This window comes from Eulemur rufifrons, chromosome 4, assembly GCF_041146395.1.
Source record: "Eulemur rufifrons isolate Redbay chromosome 4, OSU_ERuf_1, whole genome shotgun sequence".
Lineage (NCBI taxonomy): Eukaryota > Metazoa > Chordata > Mammalia > Primates > Lemuridae > Eulemur > Eulemur rufifrons.
This window is the reverse complement of record NC_090986.1, coordinates 15464211-15482955: the sequence shown is the minus strand read 5'-3', so window position 1 is coordinate 15482955 and position 18745 is coordinate 15464211. Positions and strand designations below refer to the sequence as shown.

The 18745-nt window shown below is 40.8% G+C and overlaps 1 protein-coding gene across 3 annotated transcripts in view; it reads right to left on the bottom strand.

The window, feature by feature from the left end:
* Window positions 1-9681: 9681 nt before the first annotated feature.
* EFNB2 (ephrin B2) overlaps window positions 9682-18745 on the bottom strand; it is a 44871-nt gene continuing 35807 nt past the window's right edge. Inside the window, exons 3-5 of one of the 3 annotated variants that reach the window (XM_069467040.1) lie at window positions 15721-15813; window positions 14878-14991; window positions 9682-13401 (exon numbers count right to left, since the gene is read on the bottom strand). In XM_069467040.1, coding sequence (XP_069323141.1) covers window positions 13013-13401; window positions 14878-14991; window positions 15721-15813 — 596 coding nt within the window. In that variant the 3' untranslated portion in view covers window positions 9682-13012. The remainder of the gene's footprint in view (window positions 13402-14877; window positions 14992-15720; window positions 15814-18745) is intronic. The other 2 variants (XM_069467042.1, XM_069467041.1) reach the window with 2 other exon arrangements.

Here is an 18745-nt window from a genome sequence, read left to right as displayed (position 1 = left end):
GTAATGAACAGCATTGCACAGGGCTGCTGCCATTGGATTCCTAACACAGGGGGAGATACCTCCGGCTGGCCAAGCCTGCTCCTCCTTGCAATCTGATCTTTTTCTAATGTGTTTTGATAATGCTCTATGGAAGCCTCCTGTAGCTCAGATCCACAGAACGCAAGCCCTAGGAGCTATTTCCCTGCATGTGGAAATTGGCAAAAAGAAAGGGAAAGAACCTAAAAGAAAACAAACGAACTCCATTTTCTCTCTTCTTGGTTATCACCATTAGCTATTGATTGTGTGTGTTTGCTGAAATAATTAAAAGCCTCACCCAGTGTCTCAGTTCCTATAAAAAAAAAAAAATTGAGAATGTTCATAGTGTGAAAAAAGAGGAAGGAAGAAAAGAAAAACAAATTACGCTTATCCTTGCTGTTCTGGGGAACTACAGCCAAAGCCAGACCTACATCTGGACAACGAAGGCATAGTTTGAATGTTGCAGAGAAGCGTTCATTGCCAGAAAAATATTTCTGTATTGACTTGCTAGGAGCTGACATTTTATTGGGAAAAACAAGAAAAACAGGGGCATTGTCTTCAGAAGGCCCGAGTTAAACAAACCATATGTTTCCTGAGCAAGGCCTTCTAACCTTTAGAAACTCTTCATCAGATTAGACAGTTGAAATTTGGGGTGGAGGAACTGAGATACTAAACAGGGAGACTTCAGTGGGCGTGGTTCATGCCAAAGCCAACTCTGAAGGGAGGCTGGCCAGGAGGAGCGAGAGGAACTCAGAAGGCCCAGGACGTGCAGCCTGGGTGGTTTGGGAGGAAGAATTGAAGCAGATTTCAACTCATTCAAAATCAGCTTCACCACTTTGCTAAGGGCTGATCCTTTTGGGAATCTCTCTGTTTAAAATCTCTGATCTATTTTCAAACCATCTGTATTTTGTGCAGACAAACAAGGCCCAGACACATTGAAGAGACAGAGAGAGAGAGTAGGTGTTTGTCCATAAAAGGAGCTAGTTGAGGATTAGTCAAGGCTTCTCCTAGACAAAGTTGGCCACCACATGCTTGGTGTGATCTAAGGAGTTTGAGATCTAAGTTCCAGTTCTAGATCTAAGTTATTGTCCAAGAAAAAAAAAAATATATATATATATATACACGTATGTGTATATATATATATATATATATACACAGAAACACACGTAACTCCTTATCCTCATTCCTCTTTCATAGCTAGTAACTGAAATTATGTTAGAGAGTTTTCATCCCTTCATTGAAGAGACTGGGCCCATGAGAGAGAAAACTTAAAGCTGTTATCAGCCACGTACATGCCAGCAATCTTTTATGCTTACAGGGGAAAAAAAGATTCTTGGATCACACCAGTCCTGTTGAACCTGAACCTCTGGCTTCGGGTACAGGAAGCTCTATTTTAAAATAGGGCATCAAAGTTTACAGAGCTCCTTTAGTAGATCATCATAATTCTTTAAACAATGACTTATTTTTCTAAAGTTTTATTGTTTTAATAAGCAAAATTTATTTTTGTAAGAAGATTATGCTTCTCTTAGAAAACTAAGATTACCCGTAGTGGGCTATGATTGCTACTTTGATAGTAGCTGTATCTCATGTGCTTTTGATGTCTCCTTCAAAGCTTCTAGCACAATTTTAGGCAAATGAGGAGACATTTGGGGCAATACCCAGTGGATATATAGTGAAATAAATAAAGCACATGTCTCTCGATCTTTCTGTATGGCTATTAACACATCTTCTTACTGGTTAAAAAAAAAAGAAAGAAGTAACAAAGTTTATCAAATTCGTGAGAGAATTACTGCCTAAATCTCATTAGATGAAATTGTATTGGATCTTGAATACTCAGTTTTATTTGCACTATCTAGACAACTGACTGTGATTAAGTGGCTTATACTTAGGCCTCTTCTCTCTTAAAAGCAAAAATACAAGTCTCTGTGCATCATGTTCTCAAGGTCGCAGGCTCTGGACACACTAACAGATATTAAGTCCTGCATTAGGAGCGGACACACTAATGAATGAGCTCCATGTATCCAGAGTTATGAAGCAAAGAGAACAAAACTGCAACAAGTGGCAGTTTCAGAATATTTGATATGTATTTATTTATTTGACTTATTTCTAATTTCAGAGCTGGCACCAAAGTTATACATAGTGTCTCAAAGTTGTTACTTAAACAGAGATATTACTTTAAACACAGTAACACACACACAAAAACAAAAGGCTTCTTTTAGTATTAATCTTTTTCATCCTATTTGCCTCTTGTAGCTTTTAAAGCACAACATAGAGTAAAAATGTAAATAAACCAGAGAAGGGAAGCAATGGAGTAGAACACAAGTTATATGTTTAAACCAGTAAAGAAAGAGGAAGGGAATTGGAAGGCAATCTGGCAGTACCTATCAAAATTTAAAAAGGGCATTTCCATTCATCCAGCAATCCCACCACTAAGAATTTAGGTTAAGGATATATTTGGGAAAGTTTGAGATGTTTAGTGTGTGTAAGGATAGGTAGGCCTATACTGTGGTAACAAGCAGCCCCTCAAATCTTCTGGCTTAGCACGTACATTTTATTTCTCACACACAGGACATAGTACCCCAGATGGGCAGGAGGCTCTGCTCCACATGCTCACTTGGGAACCCAGGCTGGCCACGGGTTGAGCTGTGCAGTGTAGAACTTGTGATGTCATCAGTCACTGCAGCAAGACAGGAGAACATGAAGCACTCATAGCTGGCTGGATACAGTGGCTCACAGCTGTAATCCCAGCACTTTGAGAGGCCAAAGTGGGATCTCTCTTGAGGTCAGGGATTCGAGACCAGCCTGGGTAACATAGCAAGACAAAATTAGCCAGGTGTGGTGGCATGCACATGTAGTCTCTGCTGGTCGGGAAGCTGAAGCTGGAGGATTATTTGAACCTAGGAGTTTGAGATTGCAGTGAGCTGTGATTGTGCCACTGCACTCCAGCCTGGGTGACAGAGTGAGACCCTGTCCCTAAAAATAAATAAATAAATAAATAAACAAACAAACAAACAAACAAGAACCCATACCTGCTCTTTCATGCTTCCCCAAACCATTCCAATTATGGTCCATTGCCCTTAAACTAGGTGCAAGCAAAGCTGGAAAAATGGGGGAGTCCCTCGATTATCTGATGACCTCTACTGTCTCTGCCAAAAACCAAAAGATGTTCATGAGGTATTATGTGTAGGGGTCTAAAAACCAAATTTTGCCAGTAGCTGATGATTTCAATAAAAAGACATATTATGTGGTTGTTTTAAAAAAAAAAAGTTAGATCTGAATGTAGTGATGAGGAAAGATGTCTAGGACGTATTATTTACCAAAAGTGCATGAAATAAAACAGCGTGTATCATGTGATCTCTATAGTGATCACTTTCTAAAAATGCATTTATATGCAAGTGGGTGCATACAATATTTTTCTGAACAAATAGACAAGAGAGACTGTTTATGATGGTTTTTTAAGAGACGGAGGAAGGGATGGGAAAAAAATGATTTTTAACCATATACAAGTACAATACTACTTTTAATCCAAAATTTTAAAAAAGCTAAAAAGTTAAATTTAGTAGACTAGATAGATTATATTATAAAATACTGGTTAATGTTCTCACGATTGATAATGGCATTGCAGTTACAGGGGAGGATTCTGTCTTCTGAAATGCTGAGATGGGGAAGGAACCATCACGAGGTCTACAAATGCTTCAGCCAAAGAACTGAGTGTGTATAACATGTAGACACATCCATGTACATATACACACATGTGCTGATGTATGTAGAAACACACACCAAGCATGCACATATGTGCACAATGCTAATTATTGACTCTACATGATTATTATGGGGGTTCGTTGTTCTTTCATCTTTTCTGTATATCTGAACATTTTCAAAGTAAAATGCTAGAAAAAAATACAAAGGAACAGAAAGAGCAAAACCACACAACCCAAGAACAGAGAGCCTCACATATCTCCATTCTCTCTACCTTAGGGTTGATGTTGAGTTCAGAGGTCGCCGTGTGCAGATGTCGGCGATCAGACATGCACATGTGAAACCAAGAAACATCACAGAACGCACTGGTGACTATAGTCTGCAATAGAAACGTTCTCTAAAAGGATTCCTGCTCAGTCTTATAAAAAGCTGGGGCAACCTTATAAAGCATTGCCAGACTCTTTAAATTGCTTAATCACTGTCGTAATCACGGTACCTGCTTGGCTGGTGATGCCAGTTAGAAAATTCTATTGCCATATTTCAAACACTTTTCTGGAATCTGTTCTTAAAGTTAGCATGAATGAGACTCTTAAAAACAACGCACAGAGGATGAAAAGCCACATGACTTTCATCCATGCCCTGGAGAGTCCTTGGGCTAGCGGTGACTCAAGGAGAAAGTATGTCCCTCCAGGTCATTCTCTAAGGGGTGGGGTAGGCATGCCGCCTTTCCAGTTGACAGCTGCCCCTCCCTGAGTGTAATGATCACAGCACACAAGGCTTTATGAGTCCTCCTCGTTTTGTGTTACACACAAACTCCAAAGTAGGAAAATTTTTCCACTTTTTCAATAATTCTCTGCAGCAAAAACCCCTGTCCCCGCAGTGCGGTGTGGGAGCTTCAGAGAACAAACCATCAAGGTATCTTTTCCATTGTTTAACAAGGAAGCCCATAGCGTTGGAAATGGTGAACAGTGCTTCGACCATGTTTAGGAGACATTTTTTAAAACCTGCGTGTGACTGTTGCACACAATACGAACTTCTGACACATGTGCTCCTGGAAAACGGTGTGTTTCTCGTCTTTTCCTGACACTCGGCCAACAGTGTGGAGGAATAAACTTGTGTAAGTTAAAGTGTGATTAACACAGTCATTATATTTATCTGAAATATTTAAGGGAGTTGGTAGGAGACCCTTATCTTCTTCCTCCCCTTTTGCAAGGAGGGAAGTTAAAAGGCAGGGACCTGGGTTTCTGCAGGAGGAGCCTGTGCCCGCTAGTCTGAAATGCTTATGCTGCACGTAGCCTGTAGGTCGCTTTGGCAAACATCCCAGATGCTCAGACTTCACTTTTTTCCTACTGTTTTTTAGCTCAGCACTAACTACTGTTAGCAGACATAAAGCTCTCTGCAATTCTTTCCTCAGAACTAGCTACAGGAAAACTACCAATTACAGCCAAGAAACAGTCTTTCAAATACACATGCACATTGTAATGTGGGCTGGAAACCAATTGGAAACTTTTTGATTTGCCCTTTAAGGCCAGAGGCAGGCACTTAAGACAAACTCCTAAAACATTTTGAAGAACAGAACAGTTATTCTAAATTTAGCATCCTAACCAGCCAGTTGGTATATAAATAATGAAAGATTTAAAAGGAATGAAATTCAACCCACCACAACAGAAGACATAGGTGGATGAAAAGAAGGCTACTGATAGCCAAACACCTTTCTAAAAAGATGCTCACGGAATACAAAAATAGAGGGGTTATAAGCCCATTGCTTCCTTTCATACATGCATCTGGGATGCCTAATTGCTATGCACAAAAGTTTTTAAATTGCTGTCTGGACTCTAAATTCTCTAATAGGAGGAAGCCTGTCTTTTATGTGGTAATCTCCAATATTTAGCACACTGCTTGGCATATACTAAGTGTTAAATAGATGCATGCTGTACAAGTGAACAAAGTAATGTGTATGTGTGTCCATGCATGTGTGTGTTCACTATATAGAAGCTTCTAGACTTGTAGATAAGCAAGAGTCTGCTTGGGTGGACTCATTCTTAGTGTTTTGGACCAGTCTGATAAAGAGGCTCTGGCTGAGGGTGGCTGAACTCAGTGTTGTATCTGCCTGTATATGATGACTCTCTACTAACCTGTAAGCGTTCTCTGCTGGTAAGCTAAAGAGATGATATTTTTGGATTTGTTGTTTTATAAAGCTACACTTCAGAATTAGAAGCATGTAATTGAATTAAACCTTAGGAAGTCTAGTTGAGTATCCAAAAGAATCCACATCGCAGATGGTTGGCCCAAGCTGGAAAGCAGCTACGTGATTTGCCTGGGGCCACACGAAGAGCCAGCAGTTCCAGACAGAGGTGTCCCAGATTCCATAAGTTGTAAGCTTTCTCAGTATGTAAAGGGAATTAAGCTATGCTGAATTACTCATGTAAAACAACAAAATTGGAGTTATGTTTATAGAAACGGCTCTCACATCTTTGTTGGCATCTTGAATAACTTGCAGATAATTCAGTTGAAGAAGAACTAAGAGACCAAATACTTAGAGGCTGGGTGGGAGCTACAGCAAGCTGGGAGCTCCTCCTGCAGCATTTTTTTCTTATCCCACTTGGATCCTACAGTTACACATTAAATTCCAGTACTTTTTTCCCTTCCTTTAATGTTGCATTAGTGAAGCCACTCCTCAAAAATGACACACCTAAAGAGGAATCTTGTGGTGTTCAGTTTAAGATTCCAGTCGATTTTAAGCCATTTTCTTTGATGACATTTATCTCCCCTCCTGTTCTTGGACTTTTTAAGATAAAGAGTCCTCATGAATCTAAAAACAGCACACACACACACACATATACACACATGAAACCCTCTAATTTCTTTATTAAGCACGAATGGCACTTACTTAAGAAATAATAACTCCATTATGAACTAAAAGATGTTTTTCAATTATACAGTTCTGTGCCACAGACTACAAGATCAGAAGTATAAATAATAAAGGAGAGATAAGGATGTGTTCCAGATACCAGCATGAAAAAAAATTAAACACTAAGTAAATTAATCTTAAGTCTGCAAGGAAGACGAAGGGAAGCTGGGCTACGTTAGCTGCTGGAAGACGGCACCCTCACCACCTGCCACGTGGCCCGGCTCATAGCGGCCCTTAAAAATAATATCCAGGTGGAAGACAGTGTGGGCTGTGTGGAGCCCCTGTGTGTAGTGACCTGAACATGTTTTTACATAAAGATAAAAGATTCCACTTAATGATTGTAGATAGGGGCCTGACAACACAAGAGTTCTGCTCCCAGTGTGTATAAACTGTTAGCTATTAGAGAGCCTTTGGGATTTTGATTTTAGGGAAGGGTGGAGGGCCGCAGAGCTCTGAGTCCCAGCAGCGGGGACTTGGTGGCAGCAGTGTTTGGACAGTGGGGTAAAGCAAAAAGAGGGGTTCGGAGGTTGAGTGGGAACCACCTCCGTGGTCCTCAGGGCTTTGTCTGTGGTACACCAGGACACACACAAGCTTGCATCAAGATATTTTTGTGCAGCTGCAAATGGTGATGGCTGTGCTTCAAATCCCGTGAAAAGCCAAAGTCGACCTTCAATCTCTTACAGTCCATCCCTCTCACTTTACAGGTGAGACTGCTGAGGCAGAGAATGTAAAAGGATTTGCTGAAAGGTCACAGCGTGAGTCAGTAGCAGGAATAGAGCTGGAAGCCAGGTCTCTCCTTTCATTCATTCAACACGTTTAGTTTATTAACTATCTACCACTGGCTACAAGCTGTGTTGGCATAATTAGTATTACTTCCCTTGTGCCTGGAGGCATTTATATACCTGGAGATTTTTTTGAGAGGGTTGATATTTTTTTAAAATACAATTCGCTTCATATGAAGATTTGTTTTTAAGAGATGCCGTTAATCAATTTATCCAAGTATAAAATCTTTATGCTGAATGTATCTTTAGCTTATGGGGCACAGTTTAATCAATAAAAAATTAACTCACCTACTTGGTTTACTATATTACAAATAGATGTAGTATTTTAAAACCTCCCTCAGATCACTGATGAATGATTCTCTACCTAGCATAATGAGTAGGAGTAGGAAATACTCCCATTACCACACTGAAAATTTGCCTTCAAATATACGGTAAATATTATACACATAATCCTAAATCCATAGGAAATAAAAAGATCAAAAGCAGAGCAGTCACATCAGTGTCTTTAGTGCTACAGTAGCAATTATGTCACCTTCTGAGCCACCTGAAAACCTATTTGCTACCCAACCAAAAAAGTAGGGTAATTGTCCTTTTTCATATACATAAGGAAAGTGATTTTTACTACTGTGGATTTTTTACTTATTTATTTTGCTGATTCTTCTCTGGGTTGGTTCCAGAGACTGACAATAAACTGGACAGCAGTTACCCCAGCGAGAGATATTTTATTGATTTTTTTTTTCTCATTTCCATTGCAAACCTTTTATCACAGGGTTTGAATGGGCAACTGTTTTGCCAAAAAGGGAATTGATAATAGTGAGGGCTGTTCTGAAGAAGCCAGTCAGCCAGCTAAGAAAGCTTGCCAATGCAATGTGGTGATGTCTCAACAGTGGGCTGGGCTTACCTTTCAGACAGAACAAAGAGCATCTGGTTTATACAACTTCTGCGAGAAGCTTCTGTATGTGAGATTCCTTCTTCCCCGTTGAACAGAATAACAACTGGACACAACTTATTTCTCCCCTAGCTGAGCTTGGCTTGCTCACTTTGGAAAATGTGGTCTCAGAAATAAGGTAGAAACGGACATTGTGTTATTTGGTAATTTATATGGTAATAGAAGCCACAAAGTTAACAGCTGAAAACACAATACTTCACTGTTGTTCTTTTTATCACCCAGACTAATCAGAAGTGATCTTGGTAGGGAGAGTCGAGTGTTCAACTTAGTTACTTGGCTGTAAATTGTGCCCCTAAGCTTGGATTCCCAGGGCAGTTAGGGGCAGCAAGATAAACTTGGGGGAGTAAATTTCTAATGTCAACTAAAACTGTGGGCCCCTGGGGATTTTTGTTGTTGTTGTTAACGAAGGAAAGCATTTACTTAACAAACATTCCTTCAGTGCAAGTATGGTGCTAAGCTGCAGCGATCCCTGGTTTCCAAGCTTACTAGGGGTGTGATCTTGGGCAGGTCAATCAGGCCTGGAAAACCCGGCTTGCTTCCTGACTTCAGGGGCCTTTCTTATCCTCCCTACCTAAAGGATCATATCACACTCCTCATGGGAAGGATTACGCTGAGATAATGGAGATGGAGACCTTAGCACTCAGGTCTCCAGGCTCCAGGAAGTATGATGGTCAGAGCAGGCCTGGAAAATGCTCCCACCCTCAGAGCACACAGAAACCCTCCCCAGGAAGGTGCCTATTGACAATTTGGTTAAACTCACAACTCACAGCTGGCCTCCGGCTTGCCTTAACCCAGGATCACCAAACGTGCTTTCATCAATGTTAAATTTTTACAAAGAATGTTTGACTTTTCCTTCTCTCTAGGATGTGAAGAAAAATGAAGCCGTAGGTAGGATACTTTGCTTAAATGGAAACTACATCAATTTGGAATTAAGTGCAAGATAAGTGTACATTTCCCTCTTTTTCCTATCACAGCTAACTTTGTCGGTGACTATTCCGACTGTGCAACTCAGGTGCAACTAGAGACATTTGCTGTTCAGGATGACTAGGATTTTATAAAACTTTATTACAAAATATTATCTGTAAAAGGTCAGTTCAGTGGCCTTACAGGGAAACTAATGGGCTTATGGCTCTTAGCAAAATTAATATTCACATTATGTGTAATGTCCTGATTTGAAAGGTGGACACACAATGTCTATGGACATCATGTCTCTGCATAACTTTGGAGAAACAGAGTAAAAGGAGGCAACTTAAAATAAGAAACAAAAATGAAATTAAAAAATGAAAAGAAAAAAAAAGAAGAAAAGGAAAATACTTTGAAGGCGCTTTTTCCATAGGAAAAAAATATTTTATTTTTTTAAGAACAAATTCAGTTTGAAACAGACGTGGAATGTGACTTCACGGATTTCATTTTCTGGGGCTAACTGCAATGTGGAACTAAAGCAGATTTAAAACCTATGACAGGCTATTAAAATAAAACAAAGAAAGAAAAAAATATTTATAACTCAGGCATAATACTGTGTTACTTACAAATTGGACAACGAAATTTTAAATAAATATGCATGGTACATAATTACGGCACAAATATGCAGCAATTTGGCAACCTTTTATACCATTTTTTCCTCATTACAGTGCAAAGGGGAATGACACTGCCGTTAAACAAGCTGTAGCTAAATACATTGCAAAATTCAGATTTTATACAAAACATCTTGCTTAGACTTTATAAAAAACCAACATTGCTCTATGTACACAATCTGGGTAAGAAAAGCCATTTCTGTCTTGTTTTCATGTGTATTTTTATTAAAAAGGTGAATAAGGCTACTGTAACACCCCAAATCCATATACAGTAAAATCTGAACCTATTTACAGCATCTTCACTTAAACATGATGGTGCAAATTCCAAAGTCGGGTGACTAGGGATGATAATACAAGCAAGGCATTTACAGTAACTTTCCAAAGCTGAACCAACTTCAAATAAAAGGATAGTTGGTAGATTGTCATATTCTGCACCAGACACAAAACAGACGCACAGAACACTTCAATTGGTTGCAGGTAACTCTTTATCAATCCATCTGGTTTTTCACAGTTTCGCATAGAACCAAAATGTAGCCAACTGATGATACATACATTTGATTTCATTAAAATCAGACTATTTCCCATTTTTCCCCTTCTTGCCCCTCTCCCCCATCCTAAAAGTAACTTTTGATGGCTTACAAGAAAATCTTGTCTGAATGCACATAAAGGAGAGGTTGGGGTGATGGAAAGAATTACATATGTACTGCGGCTGGTCGCCATGGCAACCCCCGCAGAAATATGATATAGATATATATAATATATATTGTAGATATATATTATACATATATGTACACATGTATACCACACACCCACTCATACATACACACACGCACTTTGGACCAACATCATTTTTCAGGTTCAGGAAATAGGGAATAATAATTTCTGTGACAACTCATTTCTGCAGGTACTCACTGGAGGTCTGAGAACCTTAAAATGCTGTCGCTACATTTTTTTTTCTTCCAATTCAGAAAGCAAAGTGTTACCATAGTAACGGGACTATGTTAAAGATGTCTATTTTGCATAGCACATAAAAAGTAGGTTTCCTGTTTTCTCTTCTTGTTTCCCAGAAGGGAGGGGTGGGGGACGGGGGGAGGGGAGGAGAAAGGGCGGGAGCCAAAGCCAAACTTTCAGCCGAAACCCCCTCAGTGAGACCTGCTGGATGCTAGAGAACACTTCAGCCCATAAGGCAAGGGAAAACCCAACACGGAAAAGAAATGCCGGAACATCTTGTCATTGTTAAATATGTGATGCAGTAACATCGATTTCCTGGTATTTGGGGCTTGTATTTCCTAGTCTGCAGTTATGTGAGATGCCTTCAGAGGACTTTGTTATTTTTGTATTTGCTCGCATTATTGTTATTTTTGGAGTGATGTTGTTTTTCCCAGAAGGAGCTGTCCAATTTGTTTGTTTTTTTTTTTAAGCACGGAGCCTTGGGACCACTTAATTGCCACAAATGAATTTCACATCTTCTGGTGTGTACTGTGTGCAATCTTAAAATATATATTAGTAAAAATCTTTCATCTTATATCCCTTGTGTTCTATATAGCTATCATAAATACGTCCTATCTTCCTTCTCCCCTTCGACATCATAATTTATTTCCGTCTTAAGGACTCTAGGAGGTTTTCCGTGTGTGCTTCTCTTTGACACAGAGCACCGGGCGCCGCGGCCTCCTTCAGTACCTACCCTGCAGCCTTGCACCAGGCAGCACCGCCACAAACCAAAGTGTCGTAAGGCTCAGCCAGGGAGGGGGGCTCAGGGGAAGGGGGATCTGACCTACATTTTACAGATGAGAATTCTTTAATAACGTCGATGATGATGGAATTACAGCCTGTTTGACCTTTGGCTTTTAAACGTCTAGGTCAGGTTTGGCTCTCTGCTATTCTCCTAAATGCTTTCCCTGTGTTTAATAAAATGTGATAAGTATAGCAGCTGAGTCTGCTTAAAAAATCAGCCAAAGCAGACCGACTCTCCTACAGCTTCGGAGCCGTATATCTTATTGCCAGTACCACAACAGTCCTGCCCGAATATATCATCAGCGGCCTACTTTCTCCCTTCCCTCCGAGCCAGTTCCTTTACCAACAATACCCCCCTTTGTTCCGCGGAATGAAGAGGGACTTCTTTTTTTCCCTGCACATCGCTATTTGATAACAGTGAATTCTTCCCAATGCACTGTGATCCACTGTGTATGTTGTTGTGTCTCCTACTGCCTCTTAAATCTTAGCAAAACCAAAGTGCTGTGCTACCTAATTGGTTTTTTTTTTTTTTTTCCTTTTTCCTTTCCAACTTTCTGTTTCAGAGGCAGCAGCAGTGAACTGCGATTGCAGCCAGCCCCTTCCCCAGCCCCAGCCGGGGTTCCACGAACTCCTAGTCTTCCTCGGCTGACGGCCTAGCTATCTGGCTAAAGGGCACCTTATTAGCAAACACAATTGCTAGACATGGATTACCCATTCGACTGAAGCTGCTGTTGCACACGGCTGGGGTAGGGGACTCTAGGCTTGAGTGCTCCGTCAGTGATGCAGAATGTGGAGTGGAGGCAATCTCAGGGGAGGTGCTGCAGGCCCTGGGTCACAGGAGGAGTGAGACAGTGAGGACTAAACGCTAGAGATCTTTGAAAACTTTAATTAGCCCGAGGTCCGTGTGACAAGTCTAGTATGCGCCGCCGCGGGGGAGGCGCACCCCAGGCGAGGCCGGCATCCCCAGGCGTGGCGCCCCGGGCACCGGGCGCTGGCGGGCGGGGGCGGGGCTCACCGCGCTCTCTGCCTTCCCGTGGCTTCCGCAGAGGCCTGAGTGACTGCAGCACATGGCTTCGAGGATGAGCCGGCGCCGGCCCAGCAGTCCGAGTGGGTACCTCCTACACAGTCTTCCAGCTTGCAGGGAGTGTTTGTGTTCACCAAGGCCGAAACGCTACAGACTAGGTAAGCTGTCCAGCTCAACGGGGCTCTTCCGAGAAGGAGTGTGTCCCCTCCGCCCCAGGGCTGTGCTTCAGTCAGTTCGCCAGCTCGCGGGCTCGTGAGACCCGCAACGGGGCGCGTTGGGACAGTACGTTGCCTCTGGGAAAGCAGGGTACCGCCAGAGTGGCCCTCAGACCTTGTAGTAAATGTTCGCCGGGCTCTGAGGAGGCATCTCCTGCACTATGTACACCGGGTGCCCATAATCCCCGCTGACCTTCTCATAGTGAGGGCAGAAGACACTGTCCGCAGTCCTTAAGGGGATGATAATGTCACTGGGCTCGGAGCCGTTGTTGTTGCCGCTGCGCTTGGGCGTGGCCAGCGTGCTCAGCGACAGCGTGGTCGTGTGCTGCGGCGAGTGCTTCCGGTGTCTTCTCCGGTACTTCAGCAGGAGGACCACCAGGGTGATGATGATGACGATGAAGATGATGCAACCTGAAGCAATCCCTGCGAATAAGGCCACTTCGGAACCGAGGATGTTGTTCCCCGAATGTCCGGCGCTGTTGCCGTCTGTGCTGGAACCTGCGTGCACGGAGAGAGAAAGGAAGAACGCGGATAGTCAGCGCTGACCCGGTGCTGACGGCTGCCTTTGAGACCCTTCAACACGAGAAAAATAAGCAGGGCCAAGGACCTCACTGGCGGCTAGACGCTGACGCGCCAAATAACCTCGCCTGATAGCGAAACGCAAGGGCAGACGGAGGCAATCAATGTGAAAGGAGATGTATCCCGAGGCCGGACTTTGATGCTGCCCCAAGCCACACGGCTTGCTTTTCACCTGTCCTCATCCATCAAGAGCACTGCCTTCTGCGACAGCCAACCCTCGATCCTGCTTTATCTTTTACCGGTGGGGGCCAGCCTGGGGCAGCAGCAGGGAGGAAAAAAGCAAGTGGCCAATTCTCCAGGTCAGCGTTTAGTGCTCACGTGGCCCTGCGCGTCCCCTTCCTTTTAGAAACAGCGTTTCATGTGCACCTTCGAACAGCCTGCCTTTTAAAGAAGGGCCCTGCCTACTGGCAGAACAGCTCGAGAACGTGAACGGAGGGACCAAGCCTGGGAAAATGTTCAACTCTAACTCGTTTGTATTATTTGATTTACACTTAAAATATATTTGGAAGGCAGCAGAAACTCTCACACTGAACAGACTGCCAGCCCAAATGTTAAGCACTAAAAAATTGCCTGGCATCATTATATTATCCATTTATCAGTTTGTCACAAGAATTTGACACATCTTGTCATTGAAAGTTAGAAATAACAACCTCCCTCCTTGACTCTTGGAAAGAGACGGAATATTGCTGCAGATGCTAAATTCACACAACTACCTACCAAGCATACAGATCCCTAATACAACACTGCTGACGTCTGCTCAACAGCTACTATATAAGAAATTCATTAGCATGGTAACAAATACATAGCTGTTTGTTCCAAGCCCATCAAGAAAATGAAGTTCAATGACAGCCAAGTTTATCTAGTATTCCACACTTTTGTCAGGGATCTGTTTAATATTTTATTTTACATGGAAAATGTGAAAAAAAAACCCCTAACAATAGCCACTGAAAAACATGCTATTATGCTATATTTTAAAATGTTACCATCTAAAACTTAGGAGAGGATCAACTGGGCTCTTTGTCGATTATATATAATTAGATGAGGGATTAGCACATTAATTATATATACATTAACATCAGCTTTAAGCTGGTGTTGACAACCAGCTTGATAATGTGTTAGCCAATGAAAACTTTGGTCTGACAGAGTAGTACTAATAACTGGCACTTACATCTGATGAATTCTCCTCTTTTGAAGGTAAGACTTTCATGGGACTGAATTATTTTGCTCTTATTGAGTGTAATTAATAATGACTCACAGAGAGCAAAGGTTACTAATGTCTGTAACTACTAGTTAATCCTAGTGGAGTACAAGTACTTCGACTCTGTTCTACCTCTTGAGATACTACTAAGCGCGTGGCACCCACAGACCTATAACACACAGATCATGCTGCTATACCTGGATTTGGTTTTACAAAAGGACTTGTTGTTGAACTTCTTCCATTTGTACCAGCTTCTAGTTCTGGACGTCTTGTTGGATCATTATTCCTGGTTGATCCAGCAGAACTCGCATCTATATGAAAAACAAATGATTAATTACGGCACAGACATCTGATGATATCTAGCTTTAGGAGCTGCATATGTATCTCAAGAGGCATGAATAGCAATGAACATAAGATTCTTTATGCAAAGTACTGTGAAATACAAGAATATAAATTTTCTTTTAAAACAAAATGGTTATACTAGTTATTTCAGAGGTTTAGATTGTGAGGCCATCTGTGGAAACTATAGGGATTCTTGCATTTGGCAGGCAAAGCATTGCAGATGACATTTCAATTTAACTGAGCAAGTTGATTGACTACTATACCAATTTCTAATTAGAAGAATAATTCTTTCTGCACAATAGGTTTGTCTATATAAGAAAAGGCACAATGAGCAAAACTCTTCTGTAGTCAAGATTCAGAAATGAGCAAAACTGCAGAAACTTTTAGTTTTCATTCTGGATTATTTTGATTTTGAACCAAAGAGGTGTTTTGCTTTTTAAAAAGAAATATGTATCTCTCTATATATGGCAATAGATATTCTACCTGGCTGACCTTAACTCTTATAGAGATCTCCAATAAAAGAAGCTTAGTGCATGGACATGAGGAAATCTGTCAGTGGTTCAAGGTGCAGAGAAGGGTTTGCTTTCAACACTAAAGAGAAGCGTGAATGAAGGTGAGTCTCATCAACATTAGTGCCACACTAGCTGGGGGGCTTAACCAGATCACAGTGGCTTCATGAAGCAGCAGATGGTCTTTACCTTGTCCAACTTTCATGAGGATCTTCATGGCTCTTGTCTGGCACACCCCTCCCTCCTGGTTATCCAGGCCCTCCAAAGACCCATTTGATGTAGCTGATTAAAAATAAGATGGACAAAACAAAAAAATAAAGAAAAATCAGGAAATCAATAAGCCAAGTTTACATGAACATGAAATGTCTGAAAACAATTTGAAAAATAAGAATTCACTCTTAGTCACAAGTTTTCTGAAAGTATGGGATGCTGAAAGCCAAAAAGAAAAAGAAAAAGAAATAAAGAAAAATGGATACTGGAAACACTGCCGCATGTACGCTATCTGGTTCCAAATTTACTTAATCTCCTTTGCAAATGACTGATTTAGTATTTATCTATAGGTAAAAGGGACAGTATCTTCCAAAAAGCCCACCGACTCTTTTGGGGCAAACCCAGAAAAGCAAAAGAGTTAATACGGCCATTTCAAAACGTGGTAATCATCACACGACACCTGCTTCCTCCACTACAGATTTCCTGCTTCAAGAACAATTAGCTTGATGCTCTGTTTGTCAAGCATCCAAGTTCTGTAAACACTAGACAAGGAGCCTCCCACAGCCCTTTTCTTCTTTTACCAGCCTTATACAAGAAGTATACCAGGATTCAGGATTTCAAAATCTCACTTTTTTCTTTCCATCACTTTGTAAACCCACAGGAATGCCTGTGTTATTCTTGCCAGTATCAACCTCAGACAACCTCTTCAACCAAACTACCTGTTGTAGGAAAATTCTGACTGGATAGAGGGTCAGCACACGCGCCTACCACTTAACCCTAACCCTGTCTGGGTCCCATGGCAAACCTGGACAAAAGGGGCGGGGGGTGTGGACTTTTTAGCATCCATTTGCATATGTTTACCAACTCTACTCCCTTTCCATCTCAGCAGTGAGGGGCAGGGCAAAGGACAGAACCATTCTACTATTCTCAGTATTTTTTTTTTTTTTTAAACAGCCTATGCTCTACTCTATTTAAACACATTCCTGTTCTGTCTCTTTAGACCCGTGAGTTTTCTGAATAGCTTTGTAACTAAAGCTGTAAAGAGATAGGCTGCCAGGTATTTCAATGAGGAACAGGATTTAAATTACAGTTCAAGTTCCAGAAGAGAAAAGAAGGTGGAGAATGCTAGACATTTTCATTCCCCTAAAGTTCAAGGGGCAAGGAACAAAAGTGTTTCATATACGTTTCTGCAATTTAAATCAACTTTCTTCTACTTTGATTATCAAAGTCTCGTCCACCAACATTGTACTTTGAAAGAGCCTGAAAAGGGATATGTCAGGGCAAACATAAATCCCAAAGACAGTCTTTTAACTGGGCCATTTGTTTTCCAAATAGTAGATCAGCAAACCAGTTCTAAATGCGTTTATAGTAGAAATATGCATCCCATGGACAATTACATTAACTAGAAAAATAAGGCACTTACTCACTTACATTTGTTTTCTTGAATTATTAACTTTTACTTTCACTGTTTTCCTTAAAAACAAAGCCTGCCTCTTCTGTGTGTAAATGTCTCTCTGCTTCTCTGAGTGCTTCCTTTTCACTTATACTGTCTCACATCTTCTGCTATTGCTGACATGAACTTTTTCCTGGGAAACTGGGCAATAATTGCCATAATAATAATTTTTGCGGGGGAGGATGGTGGTAAGAAGTACACAGTATCTGTTTGTAGACTGTTGAGAAAATGTTTGGCAGATAAGTAAAATCAAATAGCTAAAAACTTTGTATGCTTCTGTGAATCAAAAGAAAAAATGTCTTTTTCAATTCTTCTTCCTCCTTTTCTTTTCCCTCAAATATGTGCCTACATTTCCAAGTATCCTTTCTTCCCAAAAGCTTGAAACAGTATGGATTTCTGTGAGCAGATTCTATTTCTGGAAACTTTCAGAGAAGCACTATAATCTTCAACTAATTTTTTAGAGTTTTCTCATTTGATTTTTCTTAAAAATTAAAATCTGTCTTCATAGAGAATGAAGTGGAAAACTGATGTCTCTAGCTGTTAGTTTAAAATGCTTTAGTTTACTTAATTCAAGTGGAATTCCAATTAAAATTCACATATGCGTAGATACTCAAAGTTAAATGATGAACTTTTTCTTGCTAAAAGTTTCAACATGAAACTGAAAAATGACAAGATCTGAAGGGCAGTGCATAGAAAGAAAGGGAGGAATATAGATTTGTTCATTTTAATCTTGAGGGGAAAAAAAAAGTCAAAGATTCAGATATAAAAGAAAAACAACTAAATGAATACCAGAAAGGCTCAGACAGGCATGTTACAGCAGAACCGTTCGAAAATATAATTCCAAACTGCATTTGCAGAGAGAGAAACTACCAGTGACTTCTACTTTGTTAAACTGGAGAGGCACACATAATTTCAGTGACTTCTTTTTCTTTTAATTTGTAGGTCAATGCCTTTTCTGAATATCAATGCCTTTATGCAGCGCCCCCTAGGTTTACCCAAAATGATGTCTGAACAACTCCCAAATGTAAAAAACTTGAAAAATATTAAAATTAAATCTATAATTTAACAATGTATAATTTAACATTCAGAGACCTTAAGACAGTAGAAGAAACACTGTGTTGCATAAGCATGAAACTGCTTTGCACCTTTAAGAATTGAAACTGTTTTATTCCTTGGTTAACCAAAAAAAAAAAAAAAAAAAAAAAAAAAGCTTTCAAGTCTATTTCAAGTCTAGCATTGAATAAAGGAAAATCTATAGATGCTGCCTTTGTAGGTTCTTCTGAAGCCAAGGCTATTGCTTGCTTGGGGGAGGTGCCGATGAAGTGGGGGCGGGTGAGGAAAAGGGGGCGGAACATTCTGCGTGAGGACAGTTTTCCTGCTACACTCAGGACTCTGCTTCTTTTCCTTTTAAGTCAACTTGCAACTTGCAAAGGTTACTGGAAGATATTGAAAAAATTCATTACTAACATTAAAATAGCCTCCCAAATGTTTGGCCGTTTAGAAAAGGGCTAAACTTTAAAATCCTGTCATACATGTTTCACCATGAAAGAT